At 43.8% G+C, this 26,824-nt stretch overlaps 1 protein-coding gene across 3 annotated transcripts; it reads right to left on the reverse strand.

The window, feature by feature from the left end:
• Positions 1 to 1,338: 1,338 nt before the first annotated feature.
• On the reverse strand, positions 1,339 to 22,604 carry LOC139925255 (zinc finger protein 385A-like). Of its 3 annotated transcripts, XM_078283798.1 has the most exons (9): positions 22,586 to 22,604; positions 13,773 to 13,918; positions 10,656 to 10,766; positions 4,303 to 4,477; positions 4,065 to 4,129; positions 3,140 to 3,428; positions 2,381 to 2,568; positions 2,175 to 2,261; positions 1,339 to 1,587 (listed from the first exon to the last, which is right to left on the reverse strand). In XM_078283798.1, the coding sequence occupies exons 1-9, from the start codon at positions 22,593 to 22,595 to the stop codon at positions 1,339 to 1,341; spliced, it is 1,320 nt and encodes a 439-aa protein (XP_078139924.1). In that variant the 5' UTR covers positions 22,596 to 22,604. The 3 variants fall into 3 exon arrangements, with proteins under 3 accessions (XP_078139924.1, XP_078139923.1, XP_071772644.2); XM_078283797.1 differs by lacking the exon at positions 4,065 to 4,129 and having other exon boundaries at positions 3,140 to 3,460; XM_071916543.2 differs by lacking the exons at positions 3,140 to 3,428; positions 4,065 to 4,129.
• Between the last annotated feature and the right edge of the window lie 4,220 nt (positions 22,605 to 26,824).

The raw sequence follows: 26,824 nt of genomic DNA on the forward strand, positions 1-26,824 counted from the left end.
TTAAGACACTAAATCCCTTTTGTTCAACTGTGCAGTGATGACTTATCGTTTTAAATGTCTTGAAATCATTTACATGTAGAATAATCACAACAGAAGCATTATCTTCACTTGTGTGCTTTGTCAGACTTTATCTTGAATACACAAATACACACAGTTGTTGCCAGTGGCCATTAGGGGAGAAATTTGAGGAATGCTCAGGGGAACCAATTGACTGGTGACGTCCCGTTACGTCTTGTCCATCAGTGGGGAAACTAACTTAGCACGGTTTGTCTCTCTCTCTCTCTCTCTTTTTTCTTCACTTCTTCTCTCCAGCCCTACTGTATCTTCCATAGACAATAGAGTAAATGCTGATAGCTGCATTGAGCTCCAGCGGCAATTATATCTTCATTGCAATCCCACTTACGTGTTAATCAAACAACAAACGGGTTTGTTTTGGTGCATACATCAGTTAATAATTTTTTTAATGTATTTTTCTACCCTCTTGCGGTTCTTCATTGACTTCCTCTTCTTCTGCCACACAGATAAATATAGACCAGTATCTATCATCAACAATTCTAGACCAGATAGGCCTACTGAGAACCTTGAGACATACAGTACAGAGAAACTTGTGCCAGGAATTGCAAAAATACAGCAGCAAGTCTAGAAACTCAAACTTAACAGTTTAGATACTGAAATAATTGGTGCCTTGTTCTATCCAGGCCACAAAAACAGAGCTAAGCAGTTGTAAGATCCACTATACTGTGACAGCTACAGTATGATACCAGTTAACATCAGAGGCAGCTACTATGTCTAACCCAGTGGGCATGTTCTTGATGATGTTAACATTGATGCTTTGGATATGCAATGAACCCTCGCAGAGGTGAGCTGGGCACAGGAGAAAGATGAGAGAGGTAGGGCTTTGAATCAGTAACAGTGGAGTACGTGTTAGATGGAGATATTTAGTCAGTTGCAGATTGGAGGGTGCATGAGGAAGTCCATGCTTGCCAGGAGGACCATGTCTGTTGTGCACCTTTAGTTCCTCTTCCAACCAACTGCAGAGAGTTCATCCAATGATTGGCAGATGGCTAAGTGATGAAGGGGAAACTGGGAAAGGTTGAAGGGTATGCAGTCTCTCCTCCGTAAAATGTCTGAGATTTGTTGATTATCACTGGTTCTCCCTGTTTACAACACAGCAGCGGTCTGCAGCCATGCCCCATCGAGAACCATGTGTACACAGGTTTTCATTATAATGAAACGCCAGCTACAGCTACACCAGCTGATCTGGCTCTTGATGGCACATGGTTGCAGGCCGCTGCTTCACAGTGTGCTTCTTCCTGATTTGTCCTCATTGTTTCACCATCAATAAGGGGTGAAGAGGATTGGCCCATGTGTGGTGCGAATGGGCCCCGGGGCGGGCCGTAACAGGCTGAGGTGCGTGCCCTGCAGGAGGTGGTGATGGGGGTGAGGGTGGGAGGCGGGGCCAGGAGCACGTAGTGCCAGATGATTCGAGGAGGCTGCAGCTGCCATTGCTGCAGCAACAGCCAGAGGATTTGGTAAGAGTCCAGCCCCCAGAGTTTTTGGAAGTTCCTTTGAGAAAGTCAGGGAAGACTGTAAGAAAATGTGAGACAGAGATATTAAGGTGAGAGAAGAGGGAGAAAAACAATATTCACCTAAACTGTTGATGTATCCAAAAATGACTCTAAAACATAAATGATAATGATTCTCTTAAAGAGTAAATCCATACCAAAACACTTTTTTTGTTGTAAATTGTTATTTAGTACTATGTAGTTATGAAATACAACAATGCTGGTCATATTGTCAACATTTAAGCACTAATGGTGCTGTATTTATCTCACTAAACCTGGCTCAGTTCGCCCTCCAGTGGTTAAAATGAGCAGCCGGTGTTCAGTTGGAGATGGAATAATTGTCCCAAGATACATAATTTAGTAAAAAAAATGTTTCCCACCCCCAGTATAAAGGTAGATTTGAGACACTCCACCCCATTCCTCTTTTCACCAACCCGGCCCAACCCCAAACCCCCCCTCCTCTCCCCCGCTCTTCACGCCCACATTCTTGCATTTTTCAAAATCACACAGTAGGTGGTGAGAAGCTCAAACTTACTGCAAAATTATTCTTTAAGGAATATAGAGGAATATGGAATGTGAAGCTTAGAGAGGGAAGAGCTGAGTCCATACCATAAAGTCTGTGCGCTTCTTGTGCCGACTGAGAAGAGGATTGGGTTTCCCTGCAACTCCATCCCGATGCCTCCGGCTAGATATATGCTGAAAAAATAATGGGAAGATAATAATGAGATTGCTGGGAAATTTATACAAAGCCTTCAATTCATTAATAATAATAGCTGTCTCTTCTGCCTTTACGGTTCCTCCTGTGGGCTTCTTACCTGTTTAAGCTGCAGCTCTGAGTTGACCCTAACGTTGCAGATCTCACAGTGGAAGGTGCGTTCCTGAGTGTTGGGGTCAGAGGTCAGCCCCCCTCCCTGCTCTGGGCTTGGTTTAGGACCCAGACGTGGGTATGCTTTAATAGGCCCCAATCCGCTCCGAGCCTCCAGAATTGTTTTGTGTTTGGTACCTGGGAACAATAAAAAGAAAGATGTAATCCAGATTGTTAACTGAGGCCGTGTTACAATATAATGCATGTGCATTTTGAAAAAGATCAAGAGAGCAAAAGCTAAAAGCTACTTCTCAGCTAATGGGTGCTAATAGGGTGCTAATAATACAGTATAAGAGAACAGTAGTTACACCGTTACCCAGACAGAATGCTCTAGATGTGGTGAAAGCATAAAGACATAAAGATCGGATGGGAGTGTATTCCTGTAATCATCAACTGCTTGAGAAAATCTTAACGTAGGCTGTGCTTGTCCTTAGGGCCTATATCACCACCTACATGTTATGTAGAGTCAACCCACCGTTCTCACCACTAAGTGGCAGTAACACATGGGTTTTCAAACCTCAAATGCATAACTAGTGCTGCATTCCTGCTAGAGAGCCACGGGTCGAAGTTTCTAAAACTGCTTCTAATGGTGTATATGCTGTTGTTTGGAAAGGCTTTATTCCTTCAAGATTTTCCATACTCTTGATGTGCTGTGTAGCTGTGTTGGATTCATAACCACTGTAGTTCTCCATTGGAGTGGGAGCCTTACCTTTGTTATGTGCCTCCAGCTGAGAGAGGGAATTAACAGCTACTTTGCACAAGGAGCAGTAGAGAAGCTTCTTGGCTTTCTCTTCCTCAGACTCTCCTGAAGAGGGGCTGGGTGCCGGGGAGGGGGTGTCAGGAAGACCGGCCACTGTCGGATCCCCGGGGGGGACACTGAGGGCCGGGGAAGGGGAGGGAGAGGATGGCAAAGGCGTGCTGAGAGAGGGCAGGAGAGGACACTCTGCGTCTGCTGAGTTCAGTGTGGGTGTTGGGAGGGGGCTAGGGGTCAAAGGTGACTCGTTAGAGTTGGGACAGGATTGGGTGTCATCTGTAAACAGCACAAAGTTCCAGGTTAGTAAATAATTTGTGGAAAATAGGTTCTCAACCATACAATAGCCCTTTGAACACTGTAGAACTTGATAGTACAGTGTGAAAATTGTGGTGCTGATCTTCCAGCACCAGCACCGTGCTTGAACCTCTGTCTCTCCGGGTCGGAGCCGAGCCCCAGGAGACACACAGCTGCTGCAGCTCCATCTGGACTCAGGTGATGGAGGACAGCAGGCTGGCCAACCCAGAGTTTAGACAGATAGAGGCGGTCCACTGGCACACAGTTCTGTACTTTTCATAGGCCTACTGTTGTAGATTAATTCAATATTGAACAGTATGAGTCTGTAGAGTCCATAATGAGCAGAGGGATTTATGCAGATTATTACAATGAATGTTAAATAATTTTCCTGTTTCTCAAGGTGGTCAAACTGCAACTTTTGAGAAAATCGTATTAGCAGTAACTTGTTATATTTCCAGTGAACCACTGTGTGTTGTCAGGTTGTGCTGTAGTTGTTGACAGGTATTAGGGCATTTCTAATCAGTGGTTGCCAATCCTGATGACTGCTGTAGGCCCCCAGCAGGAAGCTGATCCTGTAAGTGCTGACAGTGATGTTCCTTAGTGGACACCAGGACACCAACACTCCTCTCTGCTGAGTTTCTGTCCTAACCTCTTACACAACAGCTGTCCTCAGCATGAGGACATGTTTCCCCTTTCCTCAGTGAAAGGAGCATCTGTGCAATTTTGTGACAGGTCCCTGTGTGTGCGCGTGTGTGTGTATGAGTGTGTGTGTGTGTGTGTGTGTGTGTGTGTGTATCATATCATGTGGCGCAGGTGATGCTCACCCTGTTTGCTCGGGTCAGGCTCAGGGCTGGATGGCAAGGGGCCTGGTGGTGAGGGTGAGGCAGTAGGGGGAGGGTGTTGCTTGTCACCATCTTGGGGACGAGCTGTCTTGGATGTTTCGATCCCCTTCACCCTCCGAGCATGGCGGTTCCCCTTGTAGTGGGCCTCCGCCTGGCTCTGGCAGGAGGACAAGAGGTAGCGGAGGTTTACACGTAATCTACACTGTACGAATGTGAATGAGATCGAATCTTTCACAGTTGTTACTACATGGATATACTGACGCTACAGTAAACGGAGGCCTGCGTTCACTCTACTAAAACATAAGAACTAAACTAATGAGAAACATAGTTATGTGCTTGTTGATCATGAGTCTTGTTGTCAGTTTTTACACCATATCTCATTTTTTACACCATGTTGTGTCCTAAGTCCCCATCTCCTGTTGCCTACCACATCAGTGTCAGTCAGAGAGCCTGAGGCCAATGAAGTGAACCCAACCTGCCATGTGGGTTGGATTTGTCTAAGCAGATTCCACTGGAGTGTCAAATGAGCCCAGTGCTACCCTTGCATATACTACGTGCCTTCCTTCCCCTAAGGCCTGACAGTTTTATATTTGCCTGTTTGTCTGGTCAATTATACATTCAGAAGCTCTTTAATTTCACACAAGTTGCTCTTACTGTTGTTAACACTGTTAATTAGAGCAGAGGTTCATTACTGAACACGTGCAATGTAAAAAAAAAAAAAAAAAAAAGATTACACTGAACACACTCAAATATAACAAAGAAAGCGTTAGAAATATGTTAAACACTCTTAAAAAACATTCCACATCCTGCACAGAACTTCACTTGATCCCCTTGGTAATGAAGGTCATTTGGGAAATGTTCTGGCAGAACAAATGAATGTGTCAAATTTATTCTTCAAAATGTGAAATGTCCTTGTGATGACCGGTAGCCTGGAGGTTAGAGAAGCGGGTTTGTGACCAGAAGGTCATTGGTTCAAATTCCTGGACAATCTGTGGGAAAGTGAATAACGCTCTCCCCTCCTTCAATAACTACTGTTGTGGTGCCCTTAAGCAAGGCATTCAACCCCCAACTGCTGCAGTGGAGCAGCTCCCAGGTGCAAATGTGTGATACTGAATGTGAAGCAGGGTGTCTCTGAAAAAGTGCGCAGTTGACTTTCCCTGCATAAATAAAGGTTAAACTAAAATTTAAAACCGACATACTTTTCTTGTCCCCAAAGATAATACAATAATGAGTCACAAACTATGGAATATATTCTTCCATCACTACATTTTTGGTGCATTAAATTTTGGTTTGGGGGTCTGAGGTCCTGATGAGGCTGTCAGAGAAGATTAGGCCCCCAGAATGTTCCTGTCTTCCTTCACTAGAGGCGTAATCAGTGAACTGGCCCGCTGAGCTGATGATGATTATTGAGTGGTGGGATTATCTAAAATAGGCCGGAGGGCTGTGGGGGACCAGTGACAGTTGACAGGGAAATGCAGTAAATCAAAAGGAGTTTGTGTCCATGCTTGTGAGTGTGTGTGTCTGCGTGCACTTGCATTATTATACCAATTTGAGTTCAGAATTTGTGAAGTGCATGTGAAGAGCTGTGGACATTTCAGTAGGTTTTAGAGGCCATTTTAGGGTCAGGGTTTAGAGTTAGGGTTACGGTTAGAATCAGGCTTGGGTTAAGGTTAGGGTAAGGGATTGAGATATTAGGGATGAGCAATATTCCACTTAGTTTTAACATGGGGGTTATTCGGTATTTGACCTCCATGAAAACCAGAATATAAACTAATCACCAAGATCGGATGCAGCTGGGAGTTTGTAGTGTTCGGATTTTTACTTCCCATTCATTTGAATAAGGGCCATGTAAATAGCCTGAAAACGTACATTTAACACGTTTGTGAACAGATTCAACAACAGATCCCACTACTGTGATTTTCAATGGACTGTTGAAAATCACATGGTCCAACGTTTTAGAACATAATTTCACCAAATAGCATTTTTATTTATGGAAGAGAACATAGCGGAGGGATACTATTTAGGAGAGATAGTTCCTGTTGGGAGACCGGATCTACTAATTTTAGTGTAAACCATGAATAGAAATGCAAAATGACGACGGACCAATGACTGCTTTATTGTCTCAAAAACAGGATATGTTGTTGAATCTGTTCACAAACTTGTTAAATGTAAGTTTTCAGGCAATTTCCTGGCCTCAATCGAACGCTACAAACGCTTGGTGAGTAGTTTATATTGTGGTTTTCATGGCAGTCAAGTGCCGAATAACCCCCATGTTAAAACTAAGTGGAATATTGCTTTAAGTGTTAAGATTAAGCATGCGTTGGTGAGAGTTAAGGTTTTCATGCAGGGCGGCATTTGGAAATGAGTGTTATCTTCTGAGAATAGATGTGCACGTGTATGGATATTTGTATACTTTCAAATCAAATTAAATCAAACCCAAAGGACAGATTGAGGGGTTAGGGAATGAATGTAGAATAAAAGCTCCTCACTAATACAGTAATGCAAGAACGCATGTGTAACTGTGTGTGTGTACGCACAAGCATAGGCCTGCTGGGATTAGATGGGTTCGGGTGATACTGTAGGTAGGGGGCTTGGTGGGGCAGGGCGCGTCAGCGAGGCAAGGGGGCCACTGGGACGTGTCAGGGATGCCTCTGTAAGCCCCAGGCATTAACTGCCGATGACAGAGTTACCCATATAGCCCTCGTCCTGATTGGTGATGACAGAGGCAGATATAGCTCTGCCTGTGTAACCCAACTCCTCTGAGGGTCACAGGCTGCTGTTCCCCAAAGCCCTGCGATTAGACGTGAAGGAGAGGAAGCCCTACGAACACATGAGCCAATGACGCTGAAGAGCTCCAAAGGGACGCAAATACTCGACACTCTACTGTATCTTCCTCTCTTTGCAGTCTCTCCTCTCCGTTGGATTGTTCCCCTTCTCCTCTGCTGTTTTCCTCTCCCTTTCTGTGACTCTCGTCTCTCTGAGCTTTGATACTTCCACTCTCCTCCTGACCTTCACTATCAGGTCTTTAGGAATCAATGAAGGTCAACTATCAATTCAAGCATAAAAGGCTTGACGGCAGGCTGGGAGAAGTGTGTGTGTGTGTGTGTGTGTGTGTGTGTGTGTTTGGGGAGGAGGGGGTTGGGACCGAGCAGAGACAAAAGGAGAGAAGAGAGATTAAATGAACGAAGGTGTGAGAGATCTTTGAAGTCATTGGAGTTAAGAGGAAAAGTGAATAATGATAAAGTATAAATGATGTTCGGAATAGCAGGTGAAACGGACTGAGAGAAGCCGCGAAAAGACCCTATGGAAAGGGGGATTAAGATGAATGAGGAAGCAGAGAAAAGATTTAAGAGGGAGAAAATGAGAGCAAGAGAATGTCCCTGAAATCCTTTTCTCTCTAAGCAGGATGTGCTTTGATGTTTTATCTATAAAGCGACAAAAGCACAGAAACCAGAGAGAGCCGGTCTAGCAGCCAAATCTACTGTACAGGCTACAGGCAGCAGAGAGGGAAGACGGGGTGGGATGAGGTTGAGAGAGGGAGAGAAGGAGAGGAGCAAGGGAGAGATGATATACCCCACAGAGGGAGAAGCAGAAACATGAAAATTGATGAGGAAAATGGTGAGCAAAGTAACTTGCCAAGCAGAGGGGAGCAGTTAATGAAGGTCTGGTGTGGGCTTGACCATGAGAAGAATGAGAAGACTGAAAGAGAGGGATTGAGTGTGTGTGTGTGTGTGTGTGTGTGTGTGAGTGTGTGTGTGAGGGAGAGAGAGAGAGAGAGGTGTCCAGTATTCTGGTACTGCAGTGGTGACGATGGCTAATGCAGCATGGTGTGACGTCAGCCTTGCAGCAGAGCTGAGCCGAACACTGGCAGGCTAATCTGTCCTCTGTGGCCTGAAATGAATTGCAATCTTATAATTACGACATGTGGGGCTACAGTCTAGTAGCAGTGTAAAGCACTTGCTTCTGCATGGCCGATATCAATCAATGCGCTCCCTTTCACTTTGTGTGCAGCTCAAGTCTTTTGCTGAACACTTGAGAATTTGAATCTAAAACGGACACCTTATGGACATTAAGAGGTTAGTTGGTATAATTAAGAGACTTTATTTGATTATGACCTGCAAGAGACTTGATGAAAAATAAATGCGATAGAGTGTGAGTCTTTAACTGCAGCGCTGCCCAAACAGAGCGGGTAAGCCAGGCACTGTACTGTAAGCAGAGTATTCTTTCATTATTCAAGAATGTCCACCGTGCTTTAAGCTCCCAGTCTCTCAGGTTACTGTGGAAAGTGTTGTAGAGCTGCTGTAGAGCTGCTGTAGAGCTGCAGATGCAGACCAGGACTCTCAAGGCAAACGGGGGGTAGGACAAACAGGTGGCACAGAAGACATCACATCGCATGACGCTGGCAAGCCATTTACTATAGACATTCATGCACGCATGTATTCACACACGTGTGCATACACACACGTGCACAAATGCAAGCACACACACACACATACACACACATTTTCATGCACTGGCTCACATTACATAAATTACGCATGCAGTAGACACACATATTTATGCAAACATGTATATAGTAAAGAGTACACAAACATAGGTGGCCCCCAATTGTACATGTACAATTCTCATGTAGACCATGTGAGAACATGGAGGTCTGGGGAGTGGAGTTATAGTGGGTGGATATTATTAAGCGACCCCCCACAGAGAGAACAGGGCAGCGTTACACAGGTTTCAGATGACCCCCCTGCCTGTGTTCTTAACACTCTACTGCATTTACAGGAAAAGCATTCAGCACTTCATCACTAGAATGTATTTATATTTTTAGGCAGGCTTGTAAATCTAATTTTTGTTTGATTGTACTCATCTTTGGCTTAGAGATTACAGCACAGGCCATAAACACAGCTCTTTTCCCCCCCATGTAAAAGCACTTTTTATATCGATATAGGTACACACACCGCTCGCACTGTTGCTGAGGAAATTCAACCTGGATGTTTTGTAGCCGTTGCATTGTAAAACATGTTCTGCCCAGGGAACAAGTCATTTTTATTCACTTCTAATAGAATTAATTGTGGAGAAATTATTCTGAGCTGTTTTTCTGTTATGATTGATTTGTATCCATGCATATGTTTTGGAAGGTAGACGTACAGAGGCAGCGTGATTAGAAATGTTGTAGACCTTTGTTTTCCTTAGTCCCACTAGGAAATGTGTCATCCAAATTCTAATTATTTCTCTATGCCAATGAAAAAAACAGTGTCAAATTGTCCCACAAGACACACATGCACTCACATACACATAAACAGAGATAAAAGGCCTAGACTGTTTATGCCTTCCAGTCACTAGTGGTTGTCTGGCAAATATATGGCTAAATGCACTCGGTGCATCTTTAAACAACTTGGACTCCTGGCTAACACACATACAGACACACACACACACACACACACACACACACACACACACACACACACACACATGCGTATCTCATGCCAATCATTACATCCAGTAGCTAGGCTTGGACGTGCATGTTATGAGGTATTTGTTTTTCAACCATGAAACTTCAGTTAACACTGCTGCCTCTTTAATGGTGACACTTAAACCGTTCTTCTTAAGTTTCACCTCTTCTGTCCTCTTCGATTTCAGTCCCTCTCCCTGATTTTGGCATCGTGCCCTCTGTCAAGATTGAAATGCTGAAAATGTGCTTCATCAGCCTGAAGTTGGCTTTGAGGACAAGCTTTCATTAGTTGTGGTTCATCCTCCTGCTTCACAAACACCCTTAAACACCTCACACCCTTCCATTAAAACTCCCTCAGAGGCGTCCTAAACACCTTCCTTCTATATACAGGCTCACTACCAGTAACTGGACTATGTTCCCCGACCCAGCCACACAGCTCGGCCCAGCAAACTCTCAGCACACAGGTCCACTTTCATGGTTCCTTTCTGGGAAATGACATCAAAATAGTGTAGGAAACTGGACAGTGACAGTGATGTAAATTAAGCAAGGGGTTTCTCTCTGTCTGTATCTCCCCCGCCCCCTCTTTCCTTTCTCCAGGGGGCTAAAAGTGGAGCTGGGAAACTGCAGACACAAGTTCTCACCTGCTCCAGCAGTGCAGTCAATCACCAACACTAAGTTTCATTTAGGTCATGATTTGATGTGATTAGAGTACAAGGCTCTGATCCTCTAGGAAATGTGTTTCCTTTCAATCAGTGATGGTGCAGAACTTGAATTCCGGTCATGCATTTGCTATCCAATTATAAGGATATTAATTGAGAAATCAAATACTGCTGCGGCACCATCTGTAGCCCTAAACCCTTCGTATTAACTATTCATGCATTCGTACCTCTGAGTTGAAACGTATTTGACAGACATTGCAGGAGATGATCGGCCGCTTAGTCTTCACCATGGGTGGGCCAAAGGTGTGAGTCATCACTGCCTTCTGGACAGGGTCCATCTGACGAGAGAGAACCCAGAGGTCACGTCGAAGATTAGCACCACAGAGGGCTAGTCTGATAAGGAAACCTCAGAAGTCAAGGTTTTTCTGAACTGTAATCTATTGAAAGGGGAACTTGAAGTGGGAGAGTGAATGTGAATGAGAGAGAGAGCGAGAGAGGTGGTACAGAAAAAAATAAGGTGAGTGACAGGGAAAGGGGAGAAAGCTAGAATGGGGAAATTTTAAAGAGTGGAGAAGAGAGAATTGAAGAGAGAGTCCTGATTGATGTGGACAGGAGGGTGTGTGTTTTCTCAGCAGCAGCTGGTGCTGCTGTCTGTGCCTGGGTTCTTGGGTGCTGTTCAAACGCTTTAATTCACGGTGGGGTTAGAGGGGCCTAATTACAGACTCCCTATCTCCAAAAATTAGTACTTTGCTTTTGTGCTACAATCCTCCTCTGTGCAAAACATCAAACCACAGCATTACACAAAACAATAGAGATATATTTATATATAATAGCTTGGTAAAAGTAAAAATTAATACAAGATAAGATGTGGGGAAATTTGGTTGTTGCACCAGCAAAAGCAATAGAATTCATCAGGGAAAAACAAATAGAACATAAGCACACACAGAACATAAAATAAGCAATAAAACAGTACAAATAATAAAATGAATAAAAGCAATAATAGAGTACAAACAATTGTGCGGTTGTGCAACTAGATTACTAACATTTCTGAATTTACTCACAGTTGTCACTTACTGATGTTACTAACAGTTTTGATTGCCTACTTAAATATGGATAAATATACTGTACAACAAGCAGTAGGTAGGCCAGCTCATTTTTAATCAACAGTGCTGTAATTTTGTGATGAACATATCAGTCGTGCTGCACTGAATATCATTTAGCATCAAGCAACAACAAAGTGTTGGATTGTGCAAAGTTATGCATTCATACTTTGGGAACAGATGTATGCCACGTCACTCATATGAGAAATGTTTACTGCATAGTTTCACCAGACTCAAATGGACTCGTGTGAGCTGTCTGACCCGCTGGCCACGACTGGCAACCACAATGCTGGGTGTTGCCCTCATTAAGCAGCCAAAAGTACCGTGTGGTTTAACTCAGCCTCTCATCTCGCTTACACTGTGAATGCATACTGCCGAATGAGAGACTGTTTACGCTCTCAAGCTCCAATCACCAGGGGAAAGGTATAATTGGTCTGAAAACCTAAACTATATTTGAATGCATTGTTAGAAATATTTATAGACTACCGCTTTAACCTGATTTTTGCTCTTTTCTTTTACCCTCCTCTCAGACAATTTCCTCTTGCCCTCTCTCCTGTTTTGTGTCTTTCATATGGAGACCTTCAGCACCTCCAGATTTGTTTGTTTACATTTATATATTTATCTCTATGCCAACATAGAGCTGCGTGTGGGTGTATGTGTGAGTGCGTGTGTCTCTGTGCGCGTGTATGTGTGTGTGTGTGTGTGTGCAGACAAGGTACATAGAAACAAGATCCATCTACTCACCTATTCATCCCCTATTGTTGGCTGTGGTTAGCGATGTCGATCTCGCTCCCTGCCTTCATTGAGTGTCTGTATCTTTCTGTGCCTCTGTTTGACCACCTGTTCTGAGCAGGCTGGTTCTGAGCCCTTTTCTACACGTCTACCCCCCCTGCAGTTATAACCTCATTAACCTATTACTCCACTTTTTGTCCGTTCTTTCACTCTCTCCTCCGTCAAACAGTGCCACTTTTATTGCACAAGCAATTTACACTGTGTCTCATATGCACATGCTGGCTAAATGCTTTATTCACAGACCCAATATCTAATCAGAATACAGCACCATCTGTAGTGCAAGGTCATCCAACGATTTTATATTTATTTCATTGGTTTGAAGTCATTTTTCACTCCCAAATTGACTGACTGAATGACACAGAGACCAATTATTTGTGGCAGCTAAAACATTTGATTTTAAACTCCCATAAAAAGGAATGTCCTTTCTAAGTATCCAGTGTTACAAATGAACAGAGCAACAGAAGTTCACTCTCTCCTTCTGCCCACACAGTGCTTCACTGTGCTGCTTATGTCTTAATGCAGAGCTATACTCTGGAGAATGTAAAGTGTCTGGCAATTACCCGTAAACCTGGTGGGGCAGGCCTGATATAAGGTCTCTAAATAACTCTAATAATAATCTGTGGACATTCCATAGAGAAGTTTCCCCTGAAACTGCAACATAAGTGGATTTGAAACAATAATCACAATAATCAAGTGTTTTTATCAGTCTGCCCTTCTCTGTGTCCTTTCAGTCTCTGCAGCAACCTCTAGAGAGGAGCAGGCTAAGCGCGGCCGTCTGCTTCAAATAACAACTCACACAGAGCTGCATCCTTCACTTACAGGATGACAGTAGTGCTATGGACCTGCGTCAATGTTTCTGTGCAACAAAGAGTGAGATTGAGGCACTCTGGCAGATTGGTGGCCTCACTAAACGTCCTCAATGATGTAGGATGAATCATTAACTAGTGGGAGGGTCAGTCTGCCAGGGTGTATGTAGATGAGGTCGATGAATGTGTGTGTGGGTTTGTATGTGTGCGTGTGTGTGGTGCACGTGCATCCCTGTTTGTCACCACACTGACCTTCACATGAAACCCAATCTGGAAATGAGAAGGAGCCACTGAAAATGCTGACTGTAGAGAACACAGCCTGTGCCTCTTATAAAATTGATTAGCTGTAACTCATTTTATTGCAGTAAAACACTCGCCTGGGCATTTTCTCAATTATGCTGAAACTCACTATGCTGTTTGAAAAGCAAACACTTGTCAGCTTATCATTTTGGATTATATAAATCCGCAGCACTTTATCACCCGTCTCTACTCAGAAGAAAACACGTCCAAACCGCAGCTGAATACCGTTGCTGTCTTATATTAAGCAAAACAAGACGATGATAAATCCCAGACACTGGCTGTTGTATTCTGTGTGTGCGCACATGTACATTCATGCTTGTGTACATGTTTTCATGTAAGCACTCACTGTATTGAAGTTGTGGAAGAGGCCAACGCTGGCGGGGTGAGGCGTCTCCAGGGGGAACTGGAGGAAGGGCTTCATGTCCAGCGGGGTTGGGATGACAGTCGGGCTCCTGAGGAAGGCAGGGACCGGCCCTGGTCGGTTTACACTTCCTGGGGTACATGCACACACAGGGAAATTAGAGAGAGACAGAGAGAGAGAGAGAGAGAGAGAGAGAGAGAGAGGAGAGAGAGAGAGAGAGAGAGAGAGAGAGAGAGAGAGGGAGGGAGAGAGAGAGAGAGGGAGAGAGAGAGAGAGAGAGAGAGATTATTCCGACTGAAAGAGTGCACAATGCATGGTAGGGTACAGTGTAGGTTTTAGGTTTTCACTTGGAATGAAAAAGCTCACCAGTTGGCTACAGAGGTGATGTCGTATGCTCTGTAAAGCCTAATACATTGTACAACTGATCAAGAGTTGGTGTTGTTGTTACTGAGGTTCTGTACAGATTGAATGAGTCAGAACTCCTCTTCCTCAATCGCAAACTGAGATCATCTCAGAAGGTGTTTCAGTGAGACAGGAGATTACACCTGACAGCCTCCTCTCTTAATAAAACATTTCCTCTACGCTGGGCTCCTCTGAGTGACAGAACAAGCACAGACATCAAACCAGCACCGGCATCATCTTCTGCATTAGTTTCCCACGTTGAGCCCCCCCCCCCCAACCCCCACATCTCTCTCTCTCTGTTTCTCCTGCTCACTTTTTCTCTCACTGGCAGCTAAGCGGTGGTGAATGCCTGCACTTGAGGAGTCTTCTGTGATGGGCAGGAAGGCTAAGCTCCTTAAGCCTCACAGCTGGGGTGCTGCAGATATCAGCCTTTCCTCCATTCCCCCGTCTCTCTCTCTCCCTCGCACCAAGCCTCACTTTCTATCCCTATTTCATGGTCCCTTTTTCTGTCTGCTTGCCTCTGTATCCCTCATCCGTACTTCTCCTCTCTCCAGCACAGTCCTTCTGGCTGTTTTGTTCCTCCTTCTCCTCATTCTGTTTTGCTTGTGCTCTCTCCATTCCTCTCCTGCTTCCCATGGTTATTCTTCTCTTTAAGTGTAAAACCAGCAGGGTGCTCGAGGCCCCATCTCAGTATGTAGAGAATTTGTATAATCTTTTCTCCCGAGATTATCTGCTATTGTCATCCCTTATTGCCACTGCTGTGTGATGACTACTTAACACATTTGTTACATTTGAAAAGAAAAACTGGTCACTTGTCAAAACCAGGGCGAGAGAAAGCTATTTTCGTAACAGGAGAGGAAGCTCCTTTCAGTGACAGCGGGGGAGACATCAAGAATGTGCTGTCAGGATCAGAAATAGATGGAGGGGAAAGTCTTTCCTTCTGGCTTTCCTTGTCAGACCCTTTCTCGCCTCGGAAGGCTGTGGCAGCTGAAGCTCAGCTGCAGCCATTCTCGTGTGTGTGTGTGTGTGTGTGTGTGTGTGTGTGTGTGGCTGCTCTTGCATATGCTGCTGGGAGGGAGGGAGTGTGGAGGGTAGGAAGGGAAATAAGAGGGGATGTCCTGTGATGGGGATGGGAGAGATGGCACTAGAGGTCACGGTTTAAATGTCCTTAAGACATGCCGGTAATCCTGCAGCTCACATGGTGGTCATAATCACCTCTCTAAACCAACCGCAGCAAGATTTGTGCAGACTGCAAAACCATTGGTAACCGCACCCCTTAGTTCACACCAACGTCTGAACACGTAGGAATGGGTGAACATTCAACACCAGAGATCATGGAGGAATGGGTGTAAGCAACAGCATGATAAAAATAAGTTTTGGTTAAAGATGCAATCTGGAATTCATTTTTCTTTCTGTATATTCACCTGTGTTTTTGAAAAGATTAATTTGTTGATGGGAATTTTTGAAGGCTTTTGAAGTATGCCATTGAAGCGATATACAGATCTGTTTTACTCCAGTATTTACAAACATTACAAATATTAACACACTTTTTAAAGCCTCAAAATATATGTAAAACTCAAGTTTAGCTGTCATGTAATGTCAGTTCTTGTATCGAAAGCTATAAATATCAGAGTGAAAAATGTCTTTGATTCAGTGAATCACTTGGTAAACAGAGCAAGTACTGGGGCAACACTGTTTTCAACAAAGGACACAATACTGCAAGTGAGGACTCAAAGGTGTTTTCTCTTTAGTGAGTGAGGCATATTCCTCTCACGCTTCTGGTAAATCCGCAGCTCATTTTACACCACATTACAATTTAAAGGTCAGAGCCTGTCTGCTGCGACTTATAAATCTGCATTTACAGTGCAGACACTCATAACAGACTGGTGTACTTAAAGTTGACACAGTGTACTCAGTATCCTGTATCCTACACTATCCCACAGCAGCCTGCTGCAGCGAGTGTAGCAGCAACATACCCTGACCCACCATCTCCCTGAGTGATTTACAGTGACATCAGATAAGTGAACACCAAGACTCCTCGACAGCTACCATGCAGGAGAGAGAGCATTGATTGGACACATTCTGAGGAGCGTTAAAGTGTTAAAGCGCTGCCAAACTCTATAAATCCAGACCTCCCCACCTTTTGCCCCTTCTCTCCACTAAAATGAACAGACAGCTCAGTCTCACCCACTCCCTCATCTTATTGCCTTTTTTTTCTAATGCAAATGTTTGGGTGAGAAAAAGATCAATGCTGGTGTAATAGCTTATTGAATTTTACATAGATTGTGAGAGAGAGAGGTAGTTGGACAGAGATGAAGAGATGCAGAGGGGGAAAAAAAGACAAAACGAGACAGAACCTTATCGTCACACTAGATTTCACAAACCCGACGTGCACATGCAGGCACGCACACACCCGTATGCTGTGACTAAGGCCTCTCAAATTGGCAATTCATTTAGCCAATTTAGACTTAATGATCACAGAGGTAATGTCAATGTCAGTGACGTCGCTGGTGCCTCTCAGTATTCCCTGCCTGTCTCCATCTTTGTGCTCCGTGCGACCAGGAGGAAAGGGAAGGGGACAGGACGGGGGGTGGGGTGGTGGGTTGGTGGGGTGGCGATACGCTGTCCCCCAAAATGAAGTCTGATAAGAGGCAGCAGCACTGCAGGGTCCCGCTAAAAAAAAAAATGCAACCAGCTTTAGTCCCAGTCCCCTCAGCTCCACACTCAGTGGATTGGCTCAGCACATGATGCCAGCCTGCTCACATCTGCATCTAAATGGGCTGCTGTGCACAGACGACTCTGAAATGAGCTACTGTGTCGGATTAACCAGCCTCCCCTGACAAAAAACCCCCTCGCTGTCACTGCAGCTCCAGAGACGCACAGCAAAGAGGAGCAGGCTGTGGCGGCAGCAGGTCTGTTAGCCAGCCAGCTGCTGGATTCGCTGGATTTTTATTTGTCTTTGCCCCAGGTTTCTGTGTGTAGGGCGATGTGAAGAAGAGAAGTGTCAAGTTGATCCAACAGTGACAAGCGTTTGGTGACAGATGACTGCCATCATTATTATGACGATGATCACAAGTGTGTATCATCCGTCAAAATGATTTATGACTATTCTACTTTTTAGTTCTGTGGCAGGAATGCTGAGTTGTTAGTTTGCGCTTGTTGCCAGATTTGATATTGTGGCAAGTTCTCTGCAAAACGAATGCTTTAAATCAAATGTAATATCATTTAGTGCATGTTGTGTAAATGTAGAGCAATCTAATTGTGTTTGGGCTTCTACCCTTTACAGATGCGCAGTGCTAACTTTGTCATCGTTGCAGGGGGAAGATGGTTCTGTCTTAGTGTCGCATACTGCTACTGTGAAGGACTGAGCATGAAATCCAATTTACTGCAGCCTAACTTACCCTCAAGTCAAAGGCAGCTATTTCAACCTAAGCAGGGGGCAAACAACAACAACCACACACACACACACACACACACACACACACACACACACACACACACACACACACACACACACACACTTTTGTAGTCTGAATGAATAATGCTCCATAAGGGATAACTTAAAGACTTGCCAGACTTCTGACGTAGTTAGTCAGTCAATAGTGGCATGTGTGAAAGAACATCAAAAGCTCAATGCTAATTCGTGTTATAGTGGCCTGTGTGAGGAAATCACAGTGAAGAGGAAAGCCGAGTGCTGTTGAAGGAGAACGCACAGTTGATTTCAGTCTCCACTCTGCTTTAATGATAGATGCTCTGCACCCCAGTGGCCAGATTTAAATGCTGCCTTCCAACAAGCTCTCGCAAGTCCTCTCACTGAAAGTGTGTGTGTGTGTGTGTGTGTGGTGCTTTTATGCGTTGCTCTTGAGATCAGGACAGCTACTCTTTCTGCATCTCTGCTCTCTGATTTCATACAGTAAATGTAATTAATGAAGCCTTTTGTTTCTGCCCCTGCAGACTTTGCACAAAATCATTATGCAGTCATGGTATTAGGTTGTGTTATTTGGACTTTTCCCTGCATCTTTTCTCTGCTAACAATTTTGAATGCCAAAATTGACCGAGACCTGTCCACTCACACACCCTCAGTAAATGTCTGAAGCCATGTGTGTTCTGCATTTCCCAATTCAGGTTCTAAGCAGCCTGTTGTATCTGATTTAGAGATGCGATAGGTAGGGTAAGCAGCACCCGATTGAAGGTTGGAAAGGAATGGAAGATGAGGAGCAAAGAGGGGGTTGGTGGTGAGAGATAATGGCAACGGGGCTGAGAGGAGCTAGTCGAGCGAGGGGGAAAATGGGCTGGAAGAGGTGGGGAGATGAGGTGGAATGAGAGGGAAAGCATCGACGGTGGGGGAGGGAGCAGGCAGGCGGCATGCTTTGAGGTGAGTCCAAGGTGACCAAAGGAGGGTAAAGAGCCATGTTAACCTGCAGGTTAATGTACAGAAGAAATACCATCTGTTAACTGGGGAAGGCGGTCACAACCCACACAGCTGACAACACACACCCATGAAAATTCTCATGTTTACACTGTCAAAGTTGTGAAGGCAGTCCAGTCAGTACAGCTGCTTTTACCTACGTGAGTGTTGGCTGGTGTCACATGGTGTCACATGCACTGTCAATATGTGCATAAATAATGTATGATTTTTCTGTGCTTGAATCACTTGCCTCCCTCTGTGATATGGTGTTGTGTATATTGTGCGTATTTGCACGCATTTATGATGCAATAGAGAAAGGAGGCAGTGACGCATTGTATTGATCTTAAGAGGCAGACAAGGATAGATAGACAGTCAGGAGTCATTGGATATGAACAGTAGATTTATGAAACATATTGGGTTCTAACGGGATAATGTCCCCTCCCCTTTGACTGTGTCTGTTCTGTGAATGCTAACCTACGTCCTGAAGGGCTTCCTTTCATATAAAGGCCTTTTCTGTCGCTCCTCTCAGTCCTCGGCTCTTCAGGGAAGTCTTGGATCATTGCGAATCAGGCTGCCAACTTTCTCTCCTATTATACTGTTGTCATGATGTAGTACAGGTAGAGGCAAACAGAGAACACAATGCAAAACCACACAAAGCGAAGTGGGGGCCATTAAGGGATCCACCACATCAACACCACCACCGGCCCTGCCTCACGTTATTATCGTCAAAGCATTTACACACCTGCTGGGAGCTGGGAGAACACCGCAGATATTGACCCACAGAAACCTGAGCATGTAAAGTACACAAGCAAGCACACAAACACACAAATGCATACAGTATGTGCAAGAAAGCATACACGCATACTCAAGTAAATACACACACACACACACACACACACACACACACATACAAACAATGGCACCTGACACACAATTGACAGGTGCACTGCCCTATGGCTTTTTACAATGAAAACACACAAAAGCAATCATGGCCTGATCTGCAATAAAAAGAAAAATTCAAAATGGAACAAACCAAGAGGATGTATGCAGCTGAACTACATATAGCACATACTTTTTCTGCAGAAACAAACATGATGGATGATTACAGGGTGTATTTTTGGAGAACAGAGTTGATTTGAGTCTAAAGGGGCAATGTGTGGTTTTACCCTATGTCTTTTTTGGGGGGTTGTATTGAAGCCACATGTGAGGGTTAGAGTCAGGCTGGTGGCTCAGCTGAGGTCCACATATCTTCAGGACAGGAAAGGGCAAGGCTTTAAAAATCACAGTCATTTTGACTTGGACTCATAACAATGAGACACACGCCATGTGCAGACTATTTTTCCCCCTGAGTCCTTCAGTAACCCTGAAACCAGGAAATAAAAGGCGTAAAGGTGCTTATTTTGAGGCTCTAAGATCCAAAGAGTTCTACATTTTTTTATATAGGCTAAACAAAGACCTCCAAAGATATTTGACCTTCTCTTCTCCGCCCTCCTGTGCCGGCCACTGGCTTTGTTACGGGTAATAGAGCATCAGGCCTAACAGACATACGTGCTGTGCGTCAGTTTGTCAAACATACAGAATGACAGGCAGGTTTCTCCATTTTAAATGTCAATACTTTTCATCCCTCACTGCATTGCCCCGATTTAAAGGTCATGTTGTTTATCAGGGACACATGCACCTGTGATTCCTTTGGAGGACATTGACGTGCGGGGAGATTTTTGTGTGTGTTCTGTGTGTATGCAGACACACACACACACACATACACACATCAATTTATGGACTACTTTTATTGGTTCAGTGAATGGTGATGCAAGCCATGAACGTTTTTTTTTATGGTGCTGACTGAGGTCTTTGCGTCAGACTAGAAGAAGCTGTGGCCCATTTCTAAATAAATAAAGACCTCAAACCTTTGGGTCTGAAATATTCATCATGAAAATCACACAACAGTTGCTAAACTGCATTCCACACTGCCCTGCACCAAGGGAGATGAGCCAGCTTTAGCACATTTATTTCATACCCCACTGCTGATTGTGTAGACATGTTTGGTTTTTTCCTTTCAGTGAAAGAGAAAAGTATGATATTAACAAGGGATGGAAGGAGGCGACGCTGGATAGGGTGGCAGAGGAAGAAGAGATTTTCTTGGTGATGGACAGAATGAAGACAGTTAGAGGATGGTGCTGATGAAGACTGAGAGGAGAGGAGAGGAGAGGAGAGGACTTGCATCTCCTTCACCTCTCTCTTTCTCTCTCTCTCCCTGTCTTCCTATTTCCCTTCATCTTTGCTTTGTCAACACAATCACTGTCATCACCCTATCATCGACACTATTTTGGTCTCTGGCTCTGCATCTCTGATTTAGCGAAGGGAAACTAATACAGTGTACAGAACACCATCACTCCATGTTATTGGGATCATGTGTCAGTGTGTTTAGTGTCTGATATAGATAGAGTTTGAGTTTCTGCACTAGGCAGAAGGATTACATGAGCTCAAGCTCACGGAAAGATCCTAGGAAGTTTCAAGCATGGATAAGACAAGCAAACAAACAAAAATAAAGTCGTTAGATATGCAATCAACACACAGACACACACACACACACACACACACACACACACACACACACACATGATAAGACTATAAGACTGGCTCACATAGAGCAATTATGATCGGATCCAGATAATTTGCACTTTAATCTTTTGATAAAATATAGGACATGCATCTACTAGGTTCATTCTCCAACAATGTGTTCTTGTGTATTTAATTTTATAACACTGAACAGCTAGTTCTGTCACACTGCTTGGAAAAATTTACATAATTGAACTGGCTTATACTAAAACTAACCCAAAACTAAATTTGAACATTTCTGAAAAAAATATAATTCATGAGTACTCTCAAGTCAAGTCAAGCAAAGTCAAATTTACTCATATTCAATGAACCGGTTTGCCACGATGGACACAAAAACTGGACACAAAAACTCACTTGTCTGTGAGCGGACATGAAAGTCCTGTAGGAGAGCGAGTGAATGACAAAGGGAAATAAATGGCCGGTGAGGTGGGAGCTAAGGCCGGTTGTGGACTACACTGAATAAATGGACCTTGAATCCTGAAGTTAAATATTGAGACAGTGTCTGATTTCCTGATGGTAAGGGAGCGAGCCCTATAGGGGGAGGCTCGATCTGCCCCGAGCTGTTTGCTGTCAAATGAACGACATGGAGCCTTGCATCCTGTAAGCGGAGAGTACAGGAAGGCTTATTGGGAGTGAGTAAATCAGTGAGAAATTGAGATGAAAGGTCATGTAATGCACTAAAGTTAGACTTTATAATCAATAAGTGCATTCCGCGGGGGTCAGCGAAGACGGACAGAGGTAATGTGTTGGCAAGGACACTTTAACTGAAATCTGCGCTTTTCTGCCTGTATGTTAAGATAATGTTGGTGTATTTACAAAATTTTCTGTCTTACTCTCTTGCTCCATGTGTGTTGTGTGTGTCTTGTGTTGTATGTGCATGCGCGCGTGCGTGTGTGTGTGTGTGTGTGTGTGTGTGTGTGCGTGTGTGTGTGTGTGTGTGTGTGTGGTACAGGATGTCCTGTATTGTGTTGGACTGATTGTAAACCTGTTATCAATGATTGTGATCATAGTGGGATACACAAACACACAAATAGATGAGGATGGAAAGCTAGCATGAAGATCACATGAACGCACAGGAACAACAACAGTGAGACTGTGGGAATCATCCTACAGCTTTTCCAAGGAGAGCACCCCATGGACCATTCATTGATATTTAATTTCAGTGACTGGGCCACCATGCAGGTAATCATGACCATATGAGAAAGTAAACAGATAATATCTAAATTGGAGAGAGCAGCACCTGCAACCAAAAGTGTGTGCTCAGAAGCGAATGATCATCTTCGACAGGAGTGTAATTATTATAGTCACAGATTAATCAGTCACATCCACGAGAGCCAACAGAGAGAAAAGCAATTTGATATTATCTTACCCAGGATCATCCTGTAGCCTTCCACTCTCAACTTCTCTATTCCTTCTCGCTCAAGTCTTCTCTTTCTCCTTCAACGATAAAGATGACTCAAAATCTTAAGTGCCCACCTTGTGGCTCTCAAAACTCGGCAACAATGTGGAAGAAATGTCCAACATTACAACCTCTACTTTGAATCCCTATCGCTGTATCTCCTCGCCTGCTCCTTTCCCCTTGTCCACGCAAGATGAGGATTCTTCAGCTCTTGATACGGCGCTCGTGTTGTGAGGCTGCAGCCAGTTGTTGCTAGAGGAGAACCACAGCAGTCCTGACTGCAACACAACGTGCGCTCAATCTACTGCAAGGAAGCCCGTAATTTATTCACTGTTATATATTCACTCCAGTAGAGGGAACGCCAGAGAATACTGTTCAGACGGAGCCTTTCCTCACTGGAGAAACCTCTGCACCACAGCATGCCTATCAGACACTGCCAGCCTCTCTCTCTCTCTCTCTCTCTCTCTCCCTCTCTCTCTCCCTCTCTCTCTTTCTCTCTCTCTCTCTCTCTCATTTTTTGGGGTTGGGTATAACCTAAAGGCACCTTACATTCCTGTGCCCTGATTGGTGGGAGGCTCAGCCAATGAGAGCAGCCGGTGCTGAGCGTTTTCTCGGGGTGTTTGAATCAGGAGGCAGACGTTAGAGAGTGATAATGCTGCTGTCGATTCTGCTCTCCCCTTCTCTCCGTCTCCCTTTCCCCTCCTGTCTTTTCTCTCTTCTATGCTATTAACTTTTGCCAGTTCTTTCTCTCTTTCTCCTCGTGTCTCTCTATTCTTTGCCTTCTGCTTCACACCAAGGGGGTCTGAAACACATCTTGGTTGCCTCAGTCTCATCACAATATCCTCAGCCCATATGAGGCTCTGTATTTGCTCTGGGTTCCCTTCCCTGCAAATGTTATTATGGGATGTTGGGTCTCTACACACAGAGCAGTAGTATATTTTGAAAATGCAGACCGAGTGCGTAGCTGCCACTCTACAGAACTGTGAGAACAGAACAAAAAGAAAGCGGGCGCAGAGATGGGATGGAGACTGACAGGTTGAGAGACTCGATGAAGCATTGGAGGGAGGGGAGGAGAGACTGAGGTAAACGCAAACTGACTAGGGATGAAAGTGTGAGGTGAGGAAATGCGGGAGATGAGGTGAAACAGCCGGATAAAGGAGGATGCTGACAGCAGTATGACAGGCAGAGGCAGAGGGTGCTGAATGAGCTCAAAAACCAGACTCACTGCACACACCTTTCTATCAACATTTAACAGAATAATGTATTCCATGAGGAACGCAGTATGAATGTATATTCGAGAATTTGTCAAAGTCTGTTTCCCCCAATGTTAGGTTGATGAGAACAGCAATACTATAACATGACCTCTGACTTTCCCACTGAGAGTCAATATGGAGCGATGCATTTCTGACTCAGATCCACTTCATGTAATTGATTGTCACCATTGCACAAAATAAATAGTGTGTGTGTGTGTGTGTCTGTGCGTGTGTCTGTGCGTGTGTCTGAGTTTGTGTGTGTCTAGGATAGGGTTTGTGTGTGCAATATAAGGTTTCCTCATTAGTAGAGTCAGGCTGAATAATGCAGGTGGGGTATTGTTGTGGCCAATGGGCCAGGTGCTAATGGGGCTGTCTGTGGGCGGAGGGGCAGATGCAGCATGACTTTAATGGATGTCACTATGGGACATTGAAACCGGACCGCTGCACTCAGGTGTCACACCATTCTGCGTGTGTGTGTGTGTGTGTGTGTGTGTGTGTGTGTGTGTGTGTTTGGGGGAGAGGCTCAGGTGATAAAACTTCAAAATTTGGACTGATGGGAATATTTTGCTGGGTTTTTTTGCTGGTTATTTTGTTGGTTATTTTGCTGGTTATTTTGCTGATGCTTTTGTTCGGGTCAAAGGCTTCTAATATTGTCAGGTTGAAGGAATACACTTAAACATGGCTTTGAAGGAATATGAAGGAAACTTTTTGCAAATAATAATTTATAACAATAATAATATTTAGCATTGTGTGACAAGCATGTTGGTACTGTATCTGTTTTACCTCTGTGTGTCCAGTAGACATGAAAAGTTTCAAACGAAAATGATTTTGAAAAGAATTATACCTATTTTTACATATTGATTTCTGGTGTGAAACTATACTGTATAAAGCACAATATGGTTTAATAATAAAGTTCTGATTCAACCTTTACTTACTTTTGCAGAGAGAATCATCTGTGTTTGAGATATTGACTGATGATATACAGGTAGCAGAGCATTTTGGAAAGAAATCCTCCATATTTACAGTAGTTCCCTATGGTGCATATCAGTGCTTTAGCACACTGTCTAGTGAACAGTATAACCTTGCTTTGCAGCAGCACCTTATCGCATTAATTACTGACTACACAGAGGTGAAGTTCCTACATTCCTCATGTCACACAACATTAAGTTAATCAAAGAGCTCTTTTTGTCTCTATTGGCTCTATTTGTACCATTCTTTTACAGTTAGGATTATTCCTAATACTCATATATTTTGTGTTTAAGGTTAGGATCAGGGGTTAGGGAATCAATGTGTAATATAAGGAACAGGTGTAATAATACCAGTGTGTGTGTCTGTGTGACCCCTACCACCCTATCCTTCTCTTCAATTGCCCCAGGAGGCCATAACTGTGTCGACAGGCTTGTTAAACTCTAATTTTAGCCATGATCGTTAACAGTGAGTCCTGAGGAGCCCTGCCAACGTTTAATGAAGTCTTCATTTGATGTGTAACACCAATGAAACAGCCTAAAGCATGTCTTTAATCAGCCACTTACAGGTTGAAGTGGGCAGACAGACTGATGAAAGCACAGCTCAACTTCACCCTCAACCCCTCTCACCCACCTCTCTGTCATACATATAAAAACATACTTAAAACAAACATCATACAATCAAAGCGTGCTGTAAAATTCCAGCAGAGAACACTTCTTTAGAAACCCTGATGACTGATTACAACATATAATCTACTCTTTTTACTTTGGATCTGTACTTTGCGGTCAGACACTTGTTGTCCAGAGCTGAAGTTGGCTGAAGTTGACTTCCAAACACCACTGACGGAGAAGCAGCCAACTGTACTGGGTTGTTAATCTCTCTGATGGAAAGTGACAAGCAGAGTGTGTTTCCCCCCTGGCGGCAGAGGGAAGGCAGTCCCGGCCCAGAGCAGAGCCCCGTTTGCCTGCGAACGGCTGTTTACTTCGTACTTAGGGTTATAATCAGAGAAGAGATTAAAATAGGTGTCTCTAGAATGGAGACCTGGAATGACTGGCTCGCACTATAAATAAATACACACCGGACTAAACATATCTGTCTCCGTACAGCGGAGAAATAGAAAATCATCCGACTCCGTATCAACATGGTGTAGGATGGGCCTCGTGGTCACGGTCTGGTACATAACTACAACTCTTTGAGACATCCTATTAATTGCAGCTGCAGAAACATATATTGTATGTGTAGGCTTACTGTCCACAGTGGGTACAAGCTGTTAGATCAGTCTGCATCGCTGACATCAGTCGTTAAAACCATTTACCCTCAGTCTGGGCGATAAAAAGTTGTTGCATATTTGCAAATAACCACCAGTTGTCTATTTGTAATGAGTTGAACAAAAACCTAACTGTGTGGGCTAAATAACAATCTGCATCAAAACAACTGAATTTCATTACAAAATCCATTTCAAAGCCATCAGACATCAGCAGGATTAGCAGGTATCCAAATAAATCATAGTTAGAGGGGAGAAAAGAGAGGGATTCAAATGTATATATATTATAAAAAGTACTGATAGTACCTCACAAGCCATCTGATTTTCATGGATTCCTTTACAAATGTCAGAAGTGAGATAACTGTACTTACACTGTTAGTCTATTTATATTATATTCTATTACTATATTCTATCACTTCTAAGTGCACACACACATTTGAACATATGCCCTGATGAAGGTTTAGCATGTTTTGATCCAAAGTGTGAGGCTCAATTTAATGAATATATATGTATACATATATATATATATATATATATAAAAATATTAAAATAATAATAAAAAGGTGTCATTTTTGCCATTATTACAGTTTTACATCTCTCCTTTTTTCTTTTGCATCTGCATAATCCCTCTATTACGTTGTGTTGTTGGAGGTTGGTTGAGAATGTCAGCTAGCGTAGCCCTCTGTTTAAGACAGAGCTCACACTCTTTCTCTCTCATCCCTCGCT

The sequence above is a fragment of the Centroberyx gerrardi genome, chromosome 5, assembly GCF_048128805.1.
Source record: "Centroberyx gerrardi isolate f3 chromosome 5, fCenGer3.hap1.cur.20231027, whole genome shotgun sequence".
In the NCBI taxonomy this organism is placed as follows: domain Eukaryota; kingdom Metazoa; phylum Chordata; class Actinopteri; order Beryciformes; family Berycidae; genus Centroberyx; species Centroberyx gerrardi.